This window comes from Theropithecus gelada, chromosome X (genome assembly GCF_003255815.1).
Source record: "Theropithecus gelada isolate Dixy chromosome X, Tgel_1.0, whole genome shotgun sequence".
NCBI lineage: Eukaryota > Metazoa > Chordata > Mammalia > Primates > Cercopithecidae > Theropithecus > Theropithecus gelada.
This window is the reverse complement of record NC_037689.1, coordinates 32751411-32773597: the sequence shown is the minus strand read 5'-3', so window position 1 is coordinate 32773597 and position 22187 is coordinate 32751411. Positions and strand designations below refer to the sequence as shown.

Sequence of the window (22187 nt, the reverse complement as noted above, 5' to 3'; positions counted from 1 at the left end):
AATCTATTAACTTTCCTATACCTGGGTCTCCTCATCTGAACTTGAGGAATGAAAATTCTTCAACCAGACTTGAAGAGTGGTTGAGAGACCTAGTTTACTGTAAGGAATATGAAATTATCCTGGTGATGGTGAAGTTGTAGAAGGAAGCCAGGGTTTACAAGGGTTTCTAGACACTCTTGACCTAAACACTGCATCAAAATGAAAGACTAATAGCCAAAGATTAAAGCAGCAGGATAAATATAAGGAAAGCATTGCTTCCGTGAAATCGTTAGCAGTGACAGGAGAGCAGGCAGCTCTCACACCCATTGTGAACTATAGTAAAGGCTACGGAGCAGTGAAGTACTGAGGGTGACAGTGGGAAATTGGGCCATGTTCATAAGTGCTGAATGCCTCTGTGCAGGGCAGGCGGTTGATTCTTTTAAGCTGTGAATCCTTGGAAGGATTCAACTAATGGGTGATATAATCCATGTTGTAGATTGGCTAGAGACAAGGGGAGAGTGAGTTAGGAGGCTTTTGTATCAATAGTAATATGGACAACAGTAATTCCTATTATAAACGTTTCCATGTAAGAACGGCCTTGATGGGGGGGCCAGGCGCGGTGGCTCACACCTGTAATCCCAGCACTCTGGGAGGCCGAGGTGGGCAGATCACGAAGTCAGGAGATCGAGACCATCCTGGCTAACACGGTGAAACCCCCATCTCTACTAAAAAAAATACAAAAAAAAAAAAAATTAGCTGGGCGTGGTGGTGGGCGCCTCTAGTCCCAGCTACTCAGGAGGCTGAGGCAGGAGAATGGCGTGAACCTGGGAGGCGGAACTTGCAGTGAGCCGAGATCATGCCACTGCATTCCAGCCTGAGCAACAGAGCGAGACTCCATCTCAAAAATAAATACATAAATATAAAAGAATGGCCTTGGGATTTGAACCATGCATGTCCTGAGCATCTACCCTAAGTTCCTTTAAACCAGTGACTATTGCTCAGAGATTTTCTAATGACTGGCCTCAGGATACAATGGCATCTAAGAGGTGGAGGAGGTGAGGACACAAGGTAAATACAGAATTAGGGAATGCACTGCAGAGTCATTGCAGACATTCAGAGAAGTGATGAGCATGGGCCAGAAAAGTTAGGAATGGCTTCAAGGAGGAGGTTGAATTTAAGATGCATATCAAAGGGTGCGTAGGGATTGAGTACATGGGCCACATAAGCACAGCATTGGGATGGGAGTTAGCCAAACCTCTTCTGTTAGAAGTCATGGGTAGAGGGAGAGGATCAAGAGAAGAGTTATTATTTTTTAGTCGATTTGGCATGAGCAGGTAGAGAATATTGAATGGGCAGACTGGAGTAAAGCTAAATATCAAACTGTAAAATATGGTCAAAACCCAACATTTTTCAACTTCTTCTCTTATCTATTTTTTAGTGTGTATCATCTATTTGTTAGGGTGTTGTTTGGGGGGATTGCAACATAGATGAAACCTGAAGCAGATTGTCAAGAAGCTTGAAAGCTCACACAGGTTCTGCCAGAACCTTTCTGCATAACTTGTCTTTATGAAAGAGAGGAAGAGGAAGGAAAACAGAGTTGGGATGGGGGATGGTCTTAGCTTCCTCATCTACAAAATGAACATAATATTTCCTCTTTGAAAATTCAATGCATCATTCACTGGTGAGGTCTTAAAGATGTCTAAAAGAAGGGCATGAGAAAAATTGTTGACCAGTCAATCAGTGCTTTTTTGGGAAAAAATAGCAATATTTTATTGAATTGTGGTGTTTTGCTATCTTGTGTTTGTTTTGTTTTCTTCTATTTTGTTTAGTTTGCTATTTGCTTTGCTCCTTAGGGAAAAGAGAAATTCCCAAGTGTAAGAAACATTGCATTTCTTCAAGAAAGAATATAGCAGGAACAAAATTGAAACCTTCTGAGCAGTGGTTTTTCAGAGTTCAAGAACCCCCTGGCACTGCATGGAAAATGTGGTGTGAATATGCAGTTGTTTGGTGAGAGTCCATAGCTGGCATTGAGTTCTCAAAGGGTCTATGAGGCAAAAAAGAAGTTACAAATACCATTGTAGGGCCATGATTACTGATCTTTGAGGAGGTACATGCCTCTAGGAAATGGTAGGTTGGCTTTGAAACTTAGCAAGACCTGTGTCTCCCCTCACCCTCATCCAGCCCTGTTTTAAAGCTCGTTTTCCCATTTCACCATGCCATGGCTGGGTCTGCCAAGCAACAGGAAACGGGAAGAGATGTAGCAATGGGATGAAGAGGGCAGGGCTGCCTAGAGTGGGGCCACCAGCTTCGCTTCTTGCTATACCATCTCCTGGCTCTGAGCTTTGGGCATCACTTCCCTTGTCTATAAAATAGGGACAACAGCAGCAGCTGCTTCTTAAGCTTATAGTGAGAAAGAATTGCAATGGCCAGTGGAAAGCCCCTAGCCTGGTACCTGTACATACTAGACTTTTAACAGATATGAGCTATTCATATGAAGTTTAGAAATAACCTAGGATGTTCATTTAGTGAAGATAAAAGTTTTCTTGAATTGCTAGCTAATTAAAAAAATGAAGTAATGGCCTGCCTCGAGGGTACATTGTATTACCTAGATACAACCATATAGTATATATAAAAATATATGCTGAAACACATGGAGAAAAGGTGGATGTTGCCTGGGAGCAAGTCTCCTTTCCATGTTACAAAACAATAAAACACAATAAACCCCAAAAGTGTTAACAAACCCCAAGCAGCTTGGTCTGCAGCTGGAATCTGTGTGCAGTTTTACAGATGGGTTGTATTCCATTCCCAGAATAGCAACAGGAGAAGGAAAGAGCGGAAACAGAGCTCTAGATTGTTCTTGTATGAAACATTCTTTTAAAAGAAAACAAAATCTTCCATTTGTTAATGTTTTTTTAAAAAATGAGAAAACCCTAATATGACTTTAAAGGGGTAAGGGGAAACACTCCAAATACTTCTGAGTTCTAAAGGGAGGAATCTGAAAATGACATGTATTTGATTTTCACCTTAACCATGAATTTTCAGGAAAAGAAATGAAAAATAAAATGAAAACTTATCAATGAAATACAAAACTTATCAATGAAATAAAACAAAGAAAAATGATTGAACGATCCTACATAAAGGGTACTTTCTTTCAAATTGTGTTTATCACATGAAATAATATGCCTTGGTGGCCAATCATTCACCTAAAAACAGCCTTGCCTTCTAAAAATAATACAACTCGTGTACCATGCTGGGATTGTAGGGCAGGGCAGCCACCAACTCGTGACTCCACAGGATGAGAGTGGGGCTCAGAGGGCTTTGTTTCAGCTGTTCATCAGGACTCCTGAATTCTATGCTGGGCACCCAGGTGCTTCTCAAAGGCTGTGTAGATCTTCCCAGGCAAAAGATCCCCACCAAGCAGACACAGTTCCCATACTGATCCTGACACTCAATTGATATTGGCAAGATAAATAAAAATTCATGCAGACCAGTGGTTCTCAACCAGGAGCAATTTTACCCCACAAGGGACATGCGACCATGTCTAGAGATAATTCTGGTTGTCACAACTGTAGGTTGAGGGTAGGGGTGGCTCCTGGCATCTAGTGGGCTGAGGCCAGGGGTGCTGTTCCACATCCTGTGATGCACAGGACAGCCCCCATAGCAAAGAATGATCTGGCCTTACATGTCACTAGTGCCAAGGTAGAGAAACCCTAGCCTAGAGAAACTTACTCAGACTCTCCCATTCACCTGAAAAAAGAGACAAGTAGAAAAAATTCCCAAACCTTTAAAAATGTTCATATTCCTTATTACAACAAGTCAACTTGTAGGAATTTACTCCTAAAAAGTGCTGACCCACGCTCACAAAATGTCTTTTCAAGGGTATTTTTTGTACCATTGCTTATAATAACAAAATTCAAGACAACATCAATGCCTATCAGTTGACTGTGGTTAAAACACATCATGGTTTATTCATGCAGTGGGATTCTAGGGGCCAATGAAGACTGAAGACAGGATATTTTCGTAGTGGAAAGATTATTGTAACACACTGTTAAGAGACAGTAAGCAAATTACAAAATAATATATGGATGTGATCCCAGTTTTAAAGAAGAAAATATCAGGTATACATGTATATATGTGCACAGGAAGGCATTGGAATGGCTGATTCTTGGCAGTGGTGAAATTATGGGCATTTTTTTTCCTTTTGCTTACCTGTACTTTCTAATTATTAATATATTGAATATGAGTAATTTTTTATACTTCAAGCTAAAACATAGTTCCCTTCCTTCACCCTGTACTCCCCTTTAGCTCCTCCTATATTTCTTCTTCCTCCTTCTCTGTGATATCTTTTGAAGAAAGTGTCTACATTCACTGTTTCCACTTCTGCAACTGTGGCTCATTCCTGCCACACCACTGACATGACTCTTAGCTGGGACATCAGAACCATCAGAGAGTCCATTCTGGAGGGAAGGGTCACATCTCGATGACCCTCTGCCACAGTTGATAACTCACTTGAAACACCCCTGTTATTTCTTCTTGGACAGAGGTTTCTTTTTTTCTAACTTCTCAACCATTCTTGGCCTCCTTCATCAGCTGCTCCTTAAGGGTGCTGGAGTCTCCAGGAACCCCTTGTCAGCCCTTCATGTTCCTCACTTAACTGTCCTTCCATTTTTTCATTTGTTTAAACACAAGATCCTTACCCTCTGCATTATCCTCCTCACCCTTCACCCCCTCCATAACTCTGGAAGCTGCTCTTCATCCCTACTTCTTCCTTCCTAGTTCAGATACTAGCTGCTGTGGCCTAGACTGTTGTGGTATGTCCCAGGTAGTCCTACTTTCTTGCATCCCCCATCCCCTGTTCCATAGATTGCTCTTCCTGAAATGCAGATTCCATTTCCGTTCTACTCTGTTCAGAATCCTCTTGCCCTTAGATCACAATTTGAATTCCTTGGTCTGACACACGAAGATCATCTCACCTGGCCCTTGCCTGTCTTTCCTGCAGAACTCCCTACCACACTGAGCTTCCTGGGGCTCCATGACATATTTTAGATGTTTCTGTCTTTGCATGTGTGGTGCTTTCTCCATTGTAAAGTTACCCCCTACCCAAGATCCTTTGCTTTTCAGCCTGGCAAACTCTATTCTTCTTTTGAGAGTTTGTGCAAATGCTTCTGCCTCTGTGGTAGTGACCCTGGGGCCTTCGGAGTTGAGAGCTTTATACTTTGTACTCATTACCTGTAATTGATAGGCTTATTTCCTCCCTAGAATGAGAGCCCTTTAAAATAAGGACTGTGTTGTAATCATGGTTGGAAAAGTTTTAAAATAATTAAAATATATGAAAAATGCCCAGCCTCTGATAGGTGCTGAGTGGATGGATCAGTGGTGAGATTATGGATTGATGAATGAAGGGATGGATGGAGAAATGAATAGATAGATGGATGGGTGTCAATATTTCTTAAGTGCAAACAGGATAGAAATTTTATATAGTACCCATTTTACAATAAACGACTTAGAGTTGCAAATTTTTACTCAATATGCTATTGAGATGATCATTGAACTATGAGCTTCAATCCAAGATATGAAAGCAAAAGGAAAATCATGGTGCCCTCCATGGATTCTAATAGAGATGATGGTATCCTTGAAGGATAAAAAAAAATGGATAGTAAAAGGTTTCCTTGATTACTGAATCACCCAGTATTTTGAAGGGCAAACATAACAACAGTCCTTGTGTTCTGTTCTCTCATAGGTCACTGGGAATAAAATGACATCTCTAAACTTAGCCACCATATTTGGACCCAACCTGCTGCACAAGCAGAAGTCATCAGACAAAGAATTCTCAGTCCAGAGTTCAGCCCGGGCTGAGGAGAGCACAGCCATCATCGCTGTGGTGCAAAAGATGATTGAAAATTATGAAGCCCTGTTCATGGTAGGTGGCCCTTCTGTGGCAAGACATCGTAGCAAACTGCCTATTGGTTGCCTCTGGAGGCAGGATGAAATTCTAATAGACCACCCTCTGGGGTGCAGTGCTGCTTACTGAATTCATTGGAAGTCAGGCAGTTTCAGCAGGAGTAGAAATTTGCACAACTATGATGTCATTTCGAGTTTGTGATTCCATGTTTAAACAAACATACCAAATTATAATTTTCATTTTGTTGTCCTCTAAACCATGGTCACATTTTGGAGTCATTTAATTATAAAGCAGTGTCCTTGCTCAAGATGTTAATAAAACCCTTCTTTATGGAATTCTGTGTCCCTCATGAATTCATGTATTCATAAGCATCCTCAGTGGTTTCACCTCCTCCAAGGTCAATCTTGACATTTTACCTCCTACATGAAGCTTCACCTGTCCTTCCTTTGTCATTCCCTTGCCACTTCTCTGTCTCCTGAACTCCATTACTGTCCTTACTGATGTTTATCTTACCCAACATTGTGTATAGTTGTTTATGACCATTTCCCCTAGTAGAGTATAAATGCATTTAAAACAAGGACTGCACCCTTGTTATCTCCTCTCCATATCCTCTGTACACTTTTGGAAAGCCCTCCATCTGGCAGGCACTCAATAAATATTTTTTTGATTTGTATTGAATTACCAGTTCCTGTTTTCCTTCATCAAACTGCATTGCTTGCTACAACTTCCCTTGAAACATTAAAACAAATGCCAACTCTCTTCTGTTTCTGTTCACCACTAATATTGCATGTCAAAATTTACAGGAACCTTCTTCATGTTTTTTCTCCCATTTCTCTTGTCAATTTGCAAACGCTATAAAGTCTGCCTTTTCCACTAGAGCCTTTTGTGGCTCCTTCAACCAAGAATTCTAGTTACTTCTTTTAAATTTCTTTAGTAATTTGTCTACACTTATCAAGTGCTTTGCATTAGATTTATGTCCATGCTTGTCTTATACCAATTATTTTTTGTAAATTTGAGACCCAGTGGTTTAGAATATTTGCCCTCTGTGTCTTACCTACATGATTGTAACGAAGTAATTCAATACTCATTAAACATCAACTCTAGCTTTAGAAATGGGAAAAACAAAAAGATGATGTAATTCTCAGGGTGGTGACCGGAATCATTTGATATGTGAAAGTATTGTGAAAACTGTAGCAGCTTATGCAAGTGTTAATTAATAATTATATTAGTTGGGTAACACGTGCTGCCTCAAATCTCAGTACTTTAACACAGAAATAAATATCACCTTGACATAAAGTTTAATCAGGTGTTAGGTGGACAACCTTCCAGGTGGTGATTTAGGAATCCCAGCTCCTTGTATTTCGAGGTTCTGACATTTTTTAGGGTCTTACAGGCAACCCCAGAAAGGTCATCCATCTTGTCCACTCAAATTTCATTGGCCAGAACTTATGCACAAGCCACACTTAACTTCAAGGGAGGCTTGGAAATGCATCCTGGTTGGATGCCCAGGAGGAAGAGCAAATGAAAAGTTCACTAAGGTAGAAGGACATCTCCTGTTTGTGTCTTTGAAGCATTGCCCCTGGGTTGCATATGCTAAGCTCTCAAAAAATGTTGAATAAATAATTGATTCTATATAAAATTTACACTTCAGCCTAAATCCTCATAACTACATATTTGGATGAATCAAATATCGGAACTTTTCAACATTTTCATCAAGTTTAAGTCACATATCATCTTGCCAAGTAGTCTTGGCATTACTTCATGTTCTCTGGATTTTTTTTAACAAAATACTTCTCATCAAACTTAATTCTATTATCTAAGCAAAATTCTCCTTTATATGAAACCACATATCATCGAGCATTTCTTTTCAACTCAGATACCAACAAAACTTTTCCTGGCTTCTTTGAAAATACAGCTGCTGCCATTTTAATTGTGTCATACCTTTTCTTTCCATTTCCTATCACCTGAATTACTAACAACAGTATAAAAACATCAGTATTCTACCTTTTCCAGCTTTTCCCAAATCTGATCTTTGTTTGCCATTCTCTGTAGGGATTGATGTCGACATTCTCTCATATTTTTGGTCTCCAGTTACAATCTTTACTTCTCATAGGGCCTTTCCTGGCCACCTTGTCTAAAATGCACCTCCACCCGCCATCGCACACATACACACACACACACATCATCACTCCCTATTTCCTTTCCCTGCTTTTTCCCCTTAGCACTCACCACTGTTAACACTGGGTTTTACAAATTTCTCGTTTTATGTTCCCTGCTCCCTAGGAGTGTAAACTACATGACAGGATGATTTTTTGGGTCCATTTCTATCTGTAGTACTTTCTTTACTGCATTACCCCTGTGCCTGGGACATGGTAGGAACACAATAAATATTGGTTGAATTAATGAATGACTCAATGGTTGTTCTGTGACATATGATTTCCATATTACCGAGCCTTACTCCTTTTACGTATGAAAAGATTTGGGCATGGAGAAATTAAGGATACCTTTCTTGGAGTAAGTTAACCATTAATATAATCATTCTTGATCTCTATAGAAGGATTATAGTAATCATATATTCAGAAAAATAACAGTGCAGTGGGAGGAAGAGGGACACAAATATCTCAAGCCTTGGTCTATGAAAAGAAACTGACTCTGGAACCAGAAAATTTACTATCGTCCTGTCCCTGTTATATATTGGCTACATGACCTCATCTTCCTCTGTTTCTATTTCTTTAGTTATCAAATACTAGATTTGAATGAATAATAGCTAAGATCCCTTCTGGTTCTAAAATCTGCATGGTTCTATGCCCTAGCACTGACTTCCCTTCCTTCCTTTTTTAAAGCACAGAAGAACATTAATCTCATCACATTTTGGATTCTCTTGGCATATTGACAGTTCAGAAACTAGTTGGCTACACCAAGGCTGGTGGTTGGTCAGCAAAGCTGATCTGCATGGGTGGACAAAAATGTAATCGTGTATATAGCTATTTTGTTTTGTTTTGTTTGGCTTTTTAAAGAAGTTTTCAGAATTATTATAATTCCAAACAAAGAAGGATGAAGCTAGTCAGGGCCTGATGGTTAAAAGTAGTTAGTTATTGTGCAGTTTCACAGTCCTTGGGTTTAGGAGCTCGGAAAGGGAGGTGTCACTTCTATTAGCATTAGAAAGGAAGACTTGTTAGGAAAGGTAGCTGTGAGCTTGTCCTGGAAGGCAGAACAGACCTGGAGGCAGTGATTCCATAAAGTAACTGGTGGAAGGGCTATAGAAGCTCACAGAGGCCTGGCAGGGACCCAAAATTTGTTCTGAGTGTTCTAACATCCTTCATTTCCTGATGCTGAGACTGCCTCTTTCAAGTGGCCACTCTCTGAGTTAATGGAAAAGGGCAGAAAAGAACCTGGCTTCGTCCTGTAATACAGAAGAGGCACCTAGATGCAGAGGTTGACACACAATTTAAGAGTCTGGCTAGGACAGTCTTTTGCATTGGTTGTTTGCTTTTCAGGTACTGGTTTGGAAATCCTTGATTATAAATTATGCTGCTATAAAGACACATGCACACGTATGTTTATTGCAGCACTATTCACAATAGCAAAGACTTGGAATCAACCCAAATGTCCATCAGTGACAGATTGGATTAAGAAAATGTGGCATATATACACCATGGAATACTATGCAGCCATAAAAAAGGATGAGTTTGTGTCCTTTGTAGGGACATGGATGCAGCTGGAATCTATCATTCTTAGCAAACTATCACAAGAACAGAAAACCAAACACCGCATGTTCTCACTCATAGGTGGGAACTGAACAATGAGATCACTTGGACTCGGGAAGGGGAACATCACACACCGGGGCCTATCATGGGGAGGGGGGCGGGGGGAGGGATTGCATTGGGAGTTATACCTGATGTAAATGACGAGTTGATGGGTGCAGCACACCAACAAGGCACAAGTATAGATATGTAACAAACCTGCACGTTATGCACATGTACCCTACAACTTACAGTATAATAATAATAAATAAATTTAAAAAAAAAAAAAAAAGGAAATCCTTGAGCTGGAAATAGATCATAATAGCAGATATCATGACCACAGGTATCAAAATACGAAGGCAGTAGATTATAATGGTGGTTCTCAAACTTGAGCGTGCAGCAGAGTTGCAAGGAAACTTAGACATTCAGATTCCTAGGATGCACTCCAGAGAGTCAGATTGAGCAGCACTGGGATGGGGCCCAGAAATCTGCACTTTCTAGTGAAGATCTCCACAGAGTTCTGGTAGTTTCCTAACCACACCTTTGGAAACCATATCTTGGGAAACACTGGTATGGTAGAAAGACCATGTGCATTGGAATATGAGCTACCAAAATTCAAATCCCTGCTCAGCCACTTATTTGGTATATAATCTTGGGCCCCCCCAGTTAATTTCCCTAGCCAAAAGATGAAACAACATGACCTAATTTACAGGATTGTTATAAGAATTAGAAATGACATTTTAAGGCACCTAGAACAGAATTAACATACACTAGGCATTAAAAAAAAGATTTCTGCTATTATTGTTACATTAAGGTGATAAGGTGCCTGCTCTATCAAAGCATATTTGGGTGTTTTCTTGGAAATCAAGCCCACTCTGCCCACTGTGTATAACGCTGTGACCTGATCCCACACATACATACTCCTAGGCCCTTACTCTGCTCTTCTTTTTATTCCATAGCATTTATTACCTTTTAACCCACTATATAATTTACTTATTTTTATGCTTATTGAAACCTAATAAAATACAAACCTGATAAAGGCAGAGATTTTTTTTTAATTATACTTTAAGTTCTAGGGTACATGTGCATAACGTGCAGGTTTGTTACATATGTATACTTGTGCCATGTTGGTGTGCTGCACGCATCAACTCGTCAGCACCCATCAACTCGTCATTTACATCAGGTGAGATTTTTGTTTGTTCTGTTCACTGACATTCACAACAGCTAGAAAGTACATAGCAGAAGATGGGTGCTCAGTAATTATTTGTTGAATAAATACTGCAATTCTGTATTACTAGAAAAAAAAATGTATTTTTGATGTTTGGATTTTGTCCAGTGTCCATACTGCTTATATTCCCGTATCTTTAAGTCATGACCCTCCACTTCTGATATCAACACCTATTGAAAAACTGGCTAACATAAAATGATACTCTGTGGGAGCACTGGAAATCAAGGATAAGAATCATGAATATCTAGACAAAGTCATTGGTATTATCCTAACCAGAAAGTTCTCACTGACTAAATCATTGATACATGAATTGTTCTGAGAGTTGTTGCTTCTGTAACTAATATTGGGAATTCCAGAGAAAACTCATCATTGCTCTTGGGATTAGTAAGAACTTCAGAGCAAATGGAGAAAACTGTCAGCTTCTTCTAAGGGCTGATATTAAACAATTCTTACTAGGGCTCCTTCTTAGGAGAGGGGCAAGAAAGAGAAGACACCACCCTTGTAAGCTGATGAAAAGTCCGAAGTGCAGTGGAGACGTGGGAAAGCCAGTGTGTTCCCACCCCACTGAGTTGTCAGCCTGAACTGGGGACCAGCTTAGTGCACGTGGGAAATTTCAAATGAGCACTACTGGGAGCAAGGGTCAGAGGCTGTGATGAGGATTCCAAGTCAGAAGCCAAACTTTGCTTTGTGTTCTCTTCATTCCCCGATGCAAATCGCATTTTCTTAAAGCCTCTTTGCACGCCAAGTCAAAGAGTCAAGCATTCATCCAGGTCATCAAGCAAGAAACCACCCCTCCCAGTATATCCACATAATTATATATGATTTCCATTTCCTTTTCTATATATCACAAATACCACTGTCTATGTGCCAGGGATGGGCTACCCATTACATACATCATTGGCTTGTTTAAATCTCACTACCATTTCAAGAGGAGTAAGCCAAGTTCATTTGCCCAAGTGACGCAGTGACTAAATTAATTATTTCTACAGCATGATGCCTCCTCACACAAAAGAAGAGGCACTTTGATGTGGTATCTCAGATATGGAGTCCATTTGTGGAGAAAGAATAAGAAAATATATTTCAGCCAATCTGAAAATGAGGAATGAAGATGTTTAACAGCTGTAATACTGCTGGACTAATAGCACCCCTGATGTTCAGGCCAGCAGATGGCTTCAAGAGCCAGCAAGTGTTCCTGCTATAGCCTGCTCACTTTGGCCCTGTCTGCAAAGACAGAACATGTGTACTGTTGGTGTCCCACAAAGGTGGAAGGAAGCAGAAGTAAATTATTCCTGAATCTTTTCCACTTCCTTTAACCTGTTGCCATGGAGCAAAGACTGCTGATTTCTTTCATCTTTGCTTGAATTATCCTCCAACATCATCCCAGGAGCCCTGGACTCCTCCACTGTATTTGTTCACTAATGTACCTAAATTGCCAAAACATGCTGCCTGGCATGTATCAAGCACTTGAGAAATATTTGCCAAATGTAATGCATCTTGACCCTCCTGTGCACCCAGATCCCCTTAAATTATTAAACCACCTGTCACAACAGAGCCACGCCAAAGGTTCTAAGCTGGGCCTGTCCTTGTTTGAGCTTTTGCTCCCATAAACAGCCAAAGTGATTTCTTTTAGTGTGTTTGTTAACTACAAAATGCCATCATGATTTCCAGTGATATTTACTTTTGCTGGGTTTTAAATACTAAAGCATCTTTCTTGGTCAAGTGTAAAGTGGTGGATTGGTGTGGAACACCCAGTGACAAGCGCAGTAGGGCTGGGTCCTGGGAATAGCTCTTCGAAAAGCCCTTAATGGTTTATTGTGGTGACTTAGTAAATGGAGAAAACTCATACCATTTTTCTCTCTCAGTGGTTTATGGAATAAACTACCTCATAGCAATCATACCCTAGGCAATAATTCAAGGTTTCATTTTTAATTTGATCGGGTAGATTTTAATTGTGACAGTTTTATTCTTTCATATGTGCAGTGTTTACATTTTTTTCTCTGAAGCTGGAGAGGCCAAAGTTCTTTTGATTTTTTTGGAATAGCATTATGCTTTGAAGGAACTCATTAAAATCTAAGGAGCTGAGTCTCCAGATAAACACGACCATAAATGGTACCCTTAGAAAATATCTAGAATTGTTACATGGTTGACTAAAGCCCAGTAGAGATTTTGATGTGAAACAATGAATTGTAAATGAAGAATCACTTTGAGCTGGGTTTTGTTTCTTCTTTTTAATAGGCAGAATTGCTTGATGTTTTAAAAAATGTAATATGTCTTTCACTACCCTTCTCCTTAGTTCCCATTTTGCTATATACAAAAATTCTAGAAGCAGAAAATGAAAACATTGTTTAATTATTGAGCTATCTTTTTCAAAAAGTTTGGGAGTTTTTGTATTGATAAGAAAAATAGCTTAAGAACTTAGAAAAATTCTGATGATAATCAGTTGGGAAAGAAAATTTATTTTCCCACTCTAGAAATGAATAGCAAGAAGACTGTGCTGCAGCATGGTATTGGTACCACTGATAAGTAGAGAGAAACATCTAGACAAGGGTAACATAACACATGCAGACCATAATCCTGGGTGATTTTAGATTATTATTTTCTTTAGCCATTTCAGCAACATTCACTGCACATCCATTGGGTAGAAATCACCACCCTAGCTTGTATTCTGAAAGAGCATAAAATTGAGCAAGTGACAGTGTGTAAGTGAATAAGTGGGTGAAGGTCATAGAAGTGCAGGTAAGAGCTTCCAGAGAGGAAAGAGTAGGAAGGCAAAGTTAGAGGAGGAAAATGAGACATCATTTACGAAACATTTGACTGGCAAGGAGAACAATAGTCAACTGCAAATGGCTTTCGACATCAGCATCTATTATGTGACACAGTAAATATAGGGGGCACAGTTTCAGCAGCTCGGTAGCACTTTGCTGTCTCTGCTCTGCCATCTTCAGCTGCAAAATGGCTACAGTTGATAACAGCATCTCTTCCAGCCATCATTGCATTAATTAATGAAGAGACGATGTTTCTTATCATGCACCCATTTTCAATAGGGAAGATAAGCTTTTCCAGAAGCTCCTATATGCCCCCCCTTCAGGCACCAGCATGTGCATACATGATCTTGCCCTAGCTTTGAGGGAGGCTAGCTGACAGAAAACTACAAATTTCTGAGCTTGTTTCAGTTCTGGGTAAACAAATCAGATAATCTCTGCCTTCAGGAAACTTACCTTCTAATGATGTGAATGGTGGGAAGATTCAAGGTCTGGCAAAAGGAACTGGAAGGGGGAGGCTACACAGAGTCTGGCTTCAAGCCCATTGCAGTTGAAGGGCCAAGAGGCCATAGGCTGTAACTCTAGAAATTCAGAGGGGGATTGGAAGCAGAGACATAGCAAGAGAAAATCCTATAACTGAGTTACCCAAAAGAAATGTTAAGTAAAAGAGAAGAGAGTGCTTCTTCTCTGAAAGCAAATGGATGACTGTTAATAAAAACTAATAATAATTGCAGAACAAATATTGTCCATCTCCATGTTATCTGCTTTTATTTTTTCAAGTGTTTAACTTATTTCATCTATTTCTAATAAAACATTTTATTACTATATCTCTTTGCAATTGGTAATCTATTTTCAATTTTTTTTTTTTGGCGCTTTTGATTCCCATAACACCCCTATTAAGGAAAATGAATATGCATATGTTTTCAGATGTGGGAACAGAATCCTAAAGAAGGTGATTGATGTGTCTAAGTAATAATTATAAACAGCAGAGCCAAAACTGGATTTCAGGGGCTATTGCCTCAGTCAGATTTTTTTACAGCATCCTAATTCCTAAAAAGTTATGCTTAAGTCAGTGGTCTACCTAGATATTACTTTCTTACTTATTTCAAGCTTCTGTTTCCTATTAGTTTATTCACTTGACTTTTGTTTCTCCAGTAAGTACCTAAATTAATAGAGAAACAAATGTTCATCCAATTTAACTGAGCCAGTAGTTTGACATTTTTATTAAATGTTAGGAAATGAAATGTGCAGTTATAGTCAAAGATTAGAGGAATTATAGGAAAACAGTACTGGGTGCTATTGTATGAACATTAAAAAAATCAGTTTCAGGCATCATTTCAAATTTCTTACCTCATTTTCCCACTGACCCCAATTTTCTGAATCATTCCTTTATTTTTTAAAATGTGGTTTAATCACATAAATTTTGAAGCTGCCTTAAATCATTATGTAACAAAATGGATTATACATAAATTAACTAATGAATTATATACACTGTAGTTTTGCATAATACATAGGAAAATACTATTTGCCTTCCTGTAATACATGGATCTAAATTTTTAAACTATATCTTTTTTATGTATTTGTAAATAGTGTCTCCAAGCCAAAATGGTACCATGGGCCTTTTAAAAGGAAACTATAGATAGATTTATAACTGTGACCCTTCCTATTTGCATTTGTTACCAAGTAAGAGTCACATATGCTACATAAAATAGGCCTCAATAATTATGATTGGTCACCTAGTTGAATGAGGAAAACCTCTGAATTGCAGACTAGCTTAACAAAAATTTATGGAGAGTTATTTTTTAAGTAATGATACTTCTGAAACCTATTCTAATAATGCATCCAAGTTGATAATTTATCTTAGACATACTACATACTCTCAAAGAATTAATATTATCATGGTTGTACCACTCTGAAGGGCCTGCACTCTAATTGTTTATTCTTTAATTAAATCCAAATGGGAATGGATTAGTGCTTGGAGCGAAATTTTTTATTACATGTCTAAGCCTAACAAATTTTAAATTAAACTAACTGGATGAAAATACAAGTACTTTTCCTAATTTGTTTATGGAAGTGTCTTCTAAAAAAGAGATTGGGACATATATTTTTGTCCTATATTATTTTTTGCTTTGCTGTTCATTAAAAAAATATGAGTTCTCTTTTTTCTCATTTTCACCCTGTAGGTGTTACATTTTAAAAAACTGTTATAATAGCACATGGCTGTTGGATGATGATCTTTGAAAAAAAAAATACAGTAAAAATGATGTCTTCCTGTTTAATTTATACAGTAAGAGAATAATCTCACCCTTGACCTAAATATCCTGTCATTTCCCTTCTCCCCATTTTCATTCCCAGGCCACTGCAGCTGGTCACAAGGTTTTAAATACCATCTATATGTGTCTCTTAAATGTCTATGTTCAACCTAGACTTCTCCTATGAACTCTGAATCCTTATTGCCAACTATCTACAAGATATCTCCTTCATTTGGATGTCTCGCAGACCTCTAAACATTATCAAATCAAAACCACACTCCAAAACTTGACCCCCAACCTTCTCCTCCTGCAGCTTCTCCAAACCAGTCAACAGCAACTCCATCTTTCTAGTTGCCTAGGCCCCAAGCATTGAGGTCATCTTTTCTTCTCCCTCTCCTTCTCTCTCTCTCTCCATCCAATAAATTAATGCTATCACCTCTATCCTCACTATGTCCATGGTGGAAATATTTCTCATCACCTCACCGTCCTGGTTCAGGACCCATCATCTTATCTGGATAGATCAGCAGCCCCTCTCTGCTCTCCTTGCTTTATCTCTGGCTCCATGCATTCTATTCTCAACTCAGCAGCCAGAGTGATGCTGCTTCATGTTAGTCATCTGTTCAAAATCTCCAGTGGATCCCCACCCACTGCAAGTAAGAGCAGAAGTCCTTATCATGACCCATAAGACTTCATGACATCTGATCCTGGCCCCATGACTCCTTCCTACCACCTGCCTCCTTTCCTACTCTCTTCCAGCCTCACAGGCCTCCTCATCACTCTTGACTCAAGACCATTATCATTGGCTTTCTTTTCCTTCCTTCTACCTAGAATGATTTTCTCCAACTCCTTCATCAATTTCAGTTTTCTGCTAAAATGTCAGCTTCTCTGGGACTGACAATCCTATTTAAAACTGCATCTTCCCAAGCATTTCTCATTGCCCTTCTTTGCCTTGTGTTTCTCTGTGTTTTCCTTGTATGTTTGTTTAATGCCCGTCTTTCCACATTTGTTATCATCTTCATGAAGACAAGAATTCTTGCCTGTTTGGTTTGTAACTGAATTCCCAGCATCCAGTACCTGGCACTCAGGAAGCATTCACTCAACATTTATGCAATGAATGAAAGGAAGGGAGGGAAAAGAAGACCTGACAGAGAAGCACAGTGGTGCTGAAGTAGAGCTTGTGTGGAACAACTGCTAGGGGAGAAGATGGGAAAGACAGATTGAGGAGAGCAAGCAAGTGGATGGCTTCAGCCACGGGAATAAAAAGAGTTTCCAGTAAGTGAGTGTCTTGACCACGGCATTCTGACAACCACGTAGAGAAGAAATGTGATGCACATGTTAAGGAAATAGCACACAAATTTGCAAGCTGTTGTATCAAAGGTTCATCAAGTATGTATTTTTCTTTGCAATGAAAAACTCAAACTAGCTGAAGTAATTTGAAGGCTCACATAGCTGAACAATCCACAAGCAAATATGGCTTCAGACATAGCTTGTCCCAGGACTCAGATGATATCAAGACATCCCTTTTATCTCTATTTCTTGGTATTGTTTGCTCAATTGTCAGCACAATCAGCAGGCCTCATATGGATACAGGTCCTGCATCCTCTCTTAGAAGTCTCAGGGGAAACCTCCAGGCTTTTCATTGCCTCTAATGGAGTCACATGCCCATTGCTCAGGCAACTATGATGATCTGGGAATGGAAGGCTCAATAGACTTAGACTAGGATACACACTTCACCCTCAAGCTAAGGGTTGGGTAGCAGTTGGTTTTCCAGAGGGAACGTGGTGTATAACTGTTATAAGAGGAGGGAAATGGAGACTTTTAATGATGAACAGATGACCACTACAAAGGGCTAATGAGGGCTTGAACTTGGGTCACTGCAGTTGAAATGAAAAAGGGAGAAAAGAAGTAACAGAGATGACGTCTAGTAGGCCTCCTGGCTCTGAATGGAGAGAGGATGCAGAGAAACTTTAGTACAATTCTGAGATCTTGAGCTTGTGTGATGAGAAGTTGGCAATGTCATTAATGAAGGTTCATGATGAAGTAGGAGGAACAGACTTGTAAGAGACAGAATGCCTTTCCTTGCTTTCTCATCCCTGTTTTTATTAATAAAATTGTTTCCAGATTCTCAGAGCCCAAGAACCATAGAGTTCTGCAAGAGGCAAGAAGCAAATTCTTCCGCCAACCACTTATTTTCAGAAGACTTGTCCCTGCAGTTTTAAAAAGTTTTCTCTCTGAGCTCACGTGTGAGAGAATCAGACTGAAATTTTATTTTCTCTCAATAGTTTGAGTTTCCTTTGGTTGAGCTGTCAGCTTCTATGGAATAAGAAACCACAAGTCAGAGCTGGGTTCAAGCATCTCTTATAGACCATTTCCACACAGATGACTTAGGGTTGTGAGGCCATCTTCTAATGTACTGTGGATGGATTAGGCTTAGAAAAACATATGATGCTCATCTATAGAACTCTACTGGATGCCTAACAAATTACAAAGTGAGAAACTTTTCATCATTGATGGACCTGGTGCAAGAAAGGAGTAAAGGCAGGCACCGAATAACAAAGTGACATATGCAAATGTAGTAACCAGCAATTTTTTGAGTATTTACCATTGACCAAGTACTGTTTTAAATTCTCAACATATAATAAGTCATTTAATCACCATAGCAATACTTTGTGGCGAGTACTATTGTTATCCCCATTTTACACGTGAGGAAACTGAGATCTAGGAAGATCCTTGTTGATGTACCTTGTCAAGGTTCCCACAGCTAGTGACTGGTATGGCTAAGATTCAAACCTAAGCAGTCTGGCTCAAGGGCCTGCCTTCTTAATAAACTGATCATATATTCCAGAACTGCCCAATACAGTCATCATTTCTGCCTGCTGTCTTGGCATAATTATAAATGTGAACTCTAGAAAGTGTCCCCATTTGGGCAATAAATTATTGACACTATTTCTCTGAACCATGATATTTTCCTTATTCAAAACCAAGAAAATCTAGCCTGAGCAATAAAGGCATCCAAGTGGTTCAGTTGTATCTCCAGGCATATGAGGGGTGACATTTTGGATTGAATATGACTATTTGGTAATCATCCAGTTGGTCCTAAGAATTAAAGCAGCTGCATGGGTTGGCATAGCTTTGGTTTTAACCAGCATATCACTCTGCTCTCTTGCAACTTTTAAGGCTCTGTTTTATGCTACAGTAAAGTTGTCAATGACCATATTTTGCCTATTTCGGGAATGGTTTTATTTATGCCTCAACATTTGGCTCCTTCAGGTTCCCCCAGATCTCCAGAACGAAGTGCTGATCAGCCTGTTAGAGACCGATCCTGATGTCGTGGACTATTTACTCAGAAGAAAGGCTTCCCAGTCATCGTGAGTATTCCAGTGTTGCATCTTCTAAAGCCTCATTGGAGATTTCTATTTCCATTTCTGAGAAATTGGAAACGTTCACACAACTACATGCAGGGTGACCTGAAGTGGAATTTTGGCATGTTTTTGACGATTCTGATCAGTCCATCTAACCAGAAAATTCTTCAGTCCCATCAATCCACTTACCAAATTAGAAACCACATTACAAGATTTTTCTGTTTCATTTTCAGCTTTCTCTAGCCTCTCAGGGTCTTTTTGACTTCATTTACAGGGAAAAAGCACTAAATTACTGGCAAGGGACTATAATGCATGTCAATGATTCTACTTCTAGAATGCTGATAAGCATGCGTAGGGGCCCTTAAGGCTGCGCCTGGATGCATCTTGCTTGTGCAGCTTTACCAGTGGGATTAACCCATTATCAAACCACAAGACAGACCTTAGCTGAGGCCTAGGTGCGCATTTGAAATTAGAGGTGTGCACCCTCTTAGTGCTCCCATTTTTTATACCTAGTATTATTTTGATAAAGATGCACATGGGTTTCTACATACACTTATGTTTGCAATTAGTAAAATGCAAGCCATGCTGCAGGCTATGGCTTGCTGCCATTTTTGCTCCCAAAGGAGGAGTGCAGAGTTTTTGCATTAGTCAGATTGTATGGTTACTTCCAATCTTTGCTGCAGAAGCAGAGGGTGTGGGGACGCTGAGCATTTGGCATACCAGTTAAGGGCATAATATAGCATCATTAACCAGGAGTAGTATTACTACTATGACACCAAACCATAAATTTGTGACAGGAAAAGTTGTTGCTATGCTCTTATAAAATTATCACTTTTGTTATACTTTTAATCTACTAAATTTCAGCAATTCTAAGACATGTTTCTCCCATGCCCTATCATCTCTGAAATTGAGACTAATCTTATAACCAACGACAAGCTCCTAACGTAATCCTGTACCTGTAATCCCAGCACTTTGGGAGGCCGAGGCGGGCAGATCGCCTGGGGTCAGGAGTTCGAGACCAACCTGGCCAACATGGCTAAACCCCGTCTCTACTGAAACTACAAAAATTAGCCAGGCATGGTGACAGGCGCCTGTAATCCCAGCTACTCGTGAGGCTGAGATGGGAGAATCGCTTGAACTCGGGAGGTGGAAGTTGCAGTGAGCCGAGATTGCACCACTGCACTCCAGCCTGGGCGACAGAGTGAGACTCCGTCTCATGATAAATAAATAAATAAATAAAGAAACAAACAAACAAACAAACAAACAAATAAAATAATGGCATGTCTTAGTTGATGGTGTCTTATGAACAGTAACACATGTTAATGTATTCCTGTATATTGGTGTTGAACTTGATAAATTGATTTTCACTTATGATTATTTCAGATACTTAAAAAGTTACATTATTTAGAGAAATTTGGTGAAAAGGAATTCCATGTTGTTCAACCTCCTTGTTTCCCAGGTCATTACAATGATAGCACAACTAAATTCAGCTTCACTCCATTTGTAGCTTAGCAGGGAAGACCTTTTAATTGGATTATCCTTTCAGATGTACTTTAAAAAATCTATGTCTGGGCCATTCATTATCAGGCCAAATTCTGATTCAAATAGGACCAAATTCTGTTGAAAGTAAGGCCTGAATTCAAGCCCCAAAAGCCATGAGTGAATAAAATTATATTCAAATTGTGTAGATGAGCTAGTATTTTATGATCTTGCTTTTCAGATCAGAGAATTAGGCTTACACCTAAATTTCTTGTAGATTTCTAACCCTCATCAAGGTATAAGTCTTAATTTATATTAACAAATGGCTTTTCTTTTCAGCAGATCACACACCACCATAATTTTAATAAACTCATTTATTTCCCTCCCTTGTACAGAAAACAGACATGGTGGCATTTCTATTTATAAGCCCCTCATTAAACTGCACTTATAACCTATGGTTCGTAGTATATGGGAAAGCTATAAACTACACACTTTTGAAGAAAACCACTGATTTTTGCCTGGCCAAATTTCTGCTTTTGTGTGGCATTATTAGATAGATAAATACTATACTTTAAAGAACAGTTGATAGAAGTTATTTTTACATGGTTTTCAAATACGCTCTTTGAATATAAATGCCATGGTAAAAAAGCGAACCTTTCTCTTCTATTAGGAAAAGGAAGAAGCACACATATTAAGCCCATCCCAAGCTGTACAATCGTCCAGCCCCTTCTGTTCCCTATCCGTAAGAGTAAGAAGTAGAATTGTAAGGTGTAGGTAAGCAGACCCTAGACCAAGATTTTAGGTGAGTGTCAGGGCTTCCAAGAAAAGAAGAGTGAGCCCATAGAAGCTCTGTGTATGTCAGAGACTAGCATTACCAGTGAACAGAAAACACTGGGGGAAGACTTACTTAGGAGAAGAAAATGTTTGGTTTTTGTTTGTGTTCCTCTAGGTACAGGACAAGGAACAGCCCAGAAGGCAGAGAATGATGTCATGAAGTAAAAATGCATATGTGAATGTTTACTTTTAGTGATCTTTTGAGGCTTGAGAGTGCTACCTCTCCAGCTGTAGTTGCTTTTTTTTTTTTTTTTGAGATCGAGTCTTGCTCTGTCACCCAGGCTGCAGTACAGTGGCACAATCTCAGCTCACTGCAATCCCCACTTCCCGGGTTCAAACAATTCTCCTGCCTCAGCCTCCCAAGTAGCTGGCATTACAGGCGCATGCCACCACACCTGGCTATTTTTTGTATTTTTAGTAGAGACAGGGTTTCACTATGTTGGCCAGACTGGTCTCGAACTCCTGACCTTGTGATCCACCCGCCTCAGCCTCCCAAAGTAGGTGATCTTTTTGTGCTTTAAACTCACTTACTCATGCTTCCCAAACTTTACTATGTGTAGGTATCACCAGATCTTGTTAAAATGCTCTTTCTGAATCAGTGGGACTTGGGGAGGTAGTCTATGAACCCGAATTTCTAACAAGCTCC

The 22187-nt window shown here is 39.5% G+C and overlaps 1 protein-coding gene across 2 annotated transcripts in view; it reads left to right on the top strand.

Moving 5' to 3' along the window:
* Window positions 1-22187, top strand: part of ARHGAP6 (Rho GTPase activating protein 6) — a 532527-nt gene that overhangs the window by 493434 nt on the left and 16906 nt on the right. For both annotated transcript variants that reach the window (XM_025372327.1, XM_025372328.1), the window contains exons 9-10: window positions 5720-5899; window positions 19137-19234. In XM_025372327.1, coding sequence (XP_025228112.1) covers window positions 5720-5899; window positions 19137-19234 — 278 coding nt within the window. The remainder of the gene's footprint in view (window positions 1-5719; window positions 5900-19136; window positions 19235-22187) is intronic.